Genomic DNA, 2142 nt, shown 5'->3' on the forward strand with positions numbered 1-2142 from the left:
AAAAAAAAAAAAAAAAAAAAAAAAAGATTACAGCAGAGGGCAAGTTTCCTTCCAGAGGCTCAGTTTACTGCTAAAATGGTCTGTTCCAACAATTTTAATAGCAAGTTTTCATTTTCCAGAATTAGTTGGTATATCTTCTTTATATTCTACATTGTTTGTCTTGCTTAGTGAATGATTTCAATTCTGTCCCTCAGGGAGTGATTAAATCTGGATGAAGGCTTATTTTAAAGTATACAGTACATGCAGCAGTAGAGAACTGTCATAGAAGAGAAAAGGGTTCAATCAGGAGGGTGAAAACACAGTAATCGTGTTCAGGAGTCCTCAGAGGTCTTGACTCGTGTCATTGACAAAATTATGAGATTGTTGTAAGTTATTATTCTATTATTCCTAGAGACTAGTAATTATGAAACACTTAACCTAAATAGTGCGGTTTTAATCATTGAGATACAGCATGAAATATTAAAATAACTGTTAACTCCAATGTTATGAGTGTGTTTTTTCCCCATCATCATAATTTATATTTCAAAAGATTATAAAATTTTTTTCAGTTTTTGTGTGTTCAGATTTTTATAAGAAATTTTTCTTAGCCCTGTGCAGCAGATATTCCATGGTACAGAATAGGAAAGTGAGACTCAAAGAGGTTTAATACCTTCCTGATATACATACCTGTTCATGTATTTTTTTGTCTTAAATATAACTTGCGTGTGTTGGATGAGGACCCATGGTAGCTGTGCTTTCAGTGTTTCGATAGACTCCGTCTGTTGACGACCTGTATATCCTTAAGCATCTTGACTAGACAGGCAGAGTCCCCTTTATGTTGGAGGTTTCCAAGGGTAAGGTGTTATTATTTCTTAATATGTCATGACTACAATATTTGAAGGAAAAAATTAGCTTTGCATGAAATTTTTATGCTCCTTTCTAAGTTTAACTGATTTCTTATTCTGTCCTTCTTAGTTGACTTTAAAAGTCCGTTATTAATTTCCTTATCCTTACTTTGTTTCTTTCCAGAGTGACACCCCTTTCCTCACAGAATGTGATGATTCATCATGGCCAGGCCCAGGAATATGTGCTCAAGCCCAAGTACTTTGCAGCTCAGAAGGTGATTTCGGGAGAGCAGTCTACTGAAGGTTCATTCCCTTTAAGATTTGGACACGATCATGTGGCAGCACCTTTTCAGTGTGAGTATGTCCTGTCGATCATCTTTCTAAGTTACAGTATCATGGTTTGGAAACACTTCGCTCTGTAGATGGCTTTAATGTGTCACAGTAGATAAAATTCAAGAATCATTTTTTTAAAATCCATACTGGTTCCTGAAACAACCAGACAGCAATATGGTTTCCTTCTTCAGAGGAAAGGCAGTTTTCCTGGACATTGCAGGATCTGAAGTGACTTGCCTGTAATACTGTTTCTGCAAGATGGCTCCATTTCCAAGATATACTTGCTCTAATTTTCTGTACAGTTGTATGGCTGATGTGTTTACATTGATAAAATATTTTCCTTAGTGAGCTAGCCAGGATTTATTCCTTGTGAGATGTCTGCAGTGTCCTGCATTACCCTCTGAGATTTACCTACAGTGGATGTTTTCATGTTAGGAGGGCAATGTTTTTAGTATATCGGTTCCGTGGTGTGGCAGGTTTTACTGAGTTTGTAAAGAGCTATTGTATCAGTGGCCAGCTTGGTTAATATCTCACTATGGGGGAGATTCAAGGACAAGCCCCAGCTCGGAGGGTGGGGAATGTGATGATTTGTGGGTTAAATATTACAGAGTGTCTGCTGGCAGCATCTGGAGAAAACGTTCTTCAGTGAGGCGGCAGACCGTTCAAAGGGGAGAGCTGGATGCACACGCTCCTTCCAGCAGCTTCCTGCTCTGTCTCACGTTGACGGATGGCCTGCGCCATAAGTAATGAAAAAGAATGCCAGTTGTGAGGTTGAAAAGGACTGTCTTTCACCACCCAGAGTAGTGCGGAGAGCTGAGAGAGAATTCTTACTACTGTTTGGCACTTCAGAAGTCTGTGTCTGTATGGGCTTGATTCCTGGGGAACCACCTCCACATCCCGGAATTGGCCACTTAACGAAAAGAGTAGCTAATATAAGGTATGTACATTCCACTTTTCATCTTTTGAGAAAATTGTGCTCAGGACT

General features: G+C 38.9%; 1 protein-coding gene across 1 annotated transcript in view; it reads left to right on the forward strand.

The window, feature by feature from the left end:
* Nucleotides 1-1904, forward strand: part of LOC114487281 (latent-transforming growth factor beta-binding protein 1-like) — a 152873-nt gene extending 150969 nt beyond the window's left edge. The window contains exons 4-5 of the mRNA XM_028496596.1: nucleotides 1009-1182; nucleotides 1766-1904. Coding sequence (XP_028352397.1) covers nucleotides 1009-1182; nucleotides 1766-1904 — 313 coding nt within the window. The remainder of the gene's footprint in view (nucleotides 1-1008; nucleotides 1183-1765) is intronic.
* Nucleotides 1905-2142: the final 238 nt, after the last annotated feature.

The sequence above is a fragment of the Physeter macrocephalus genome, chromosome 12 (assembly GCF_002837175.3).
Source record: "Physeter macrocephalus isolate SW-GA chromosome 12, ASM283717v5, whole genome shotgun sequence".
Lineage (NCBI taxonomy): Eukaryota > Metazoa > Chordata > Mammalia > Artiodactyla > Physeteridae > Physeter > Physeter macrocephalus.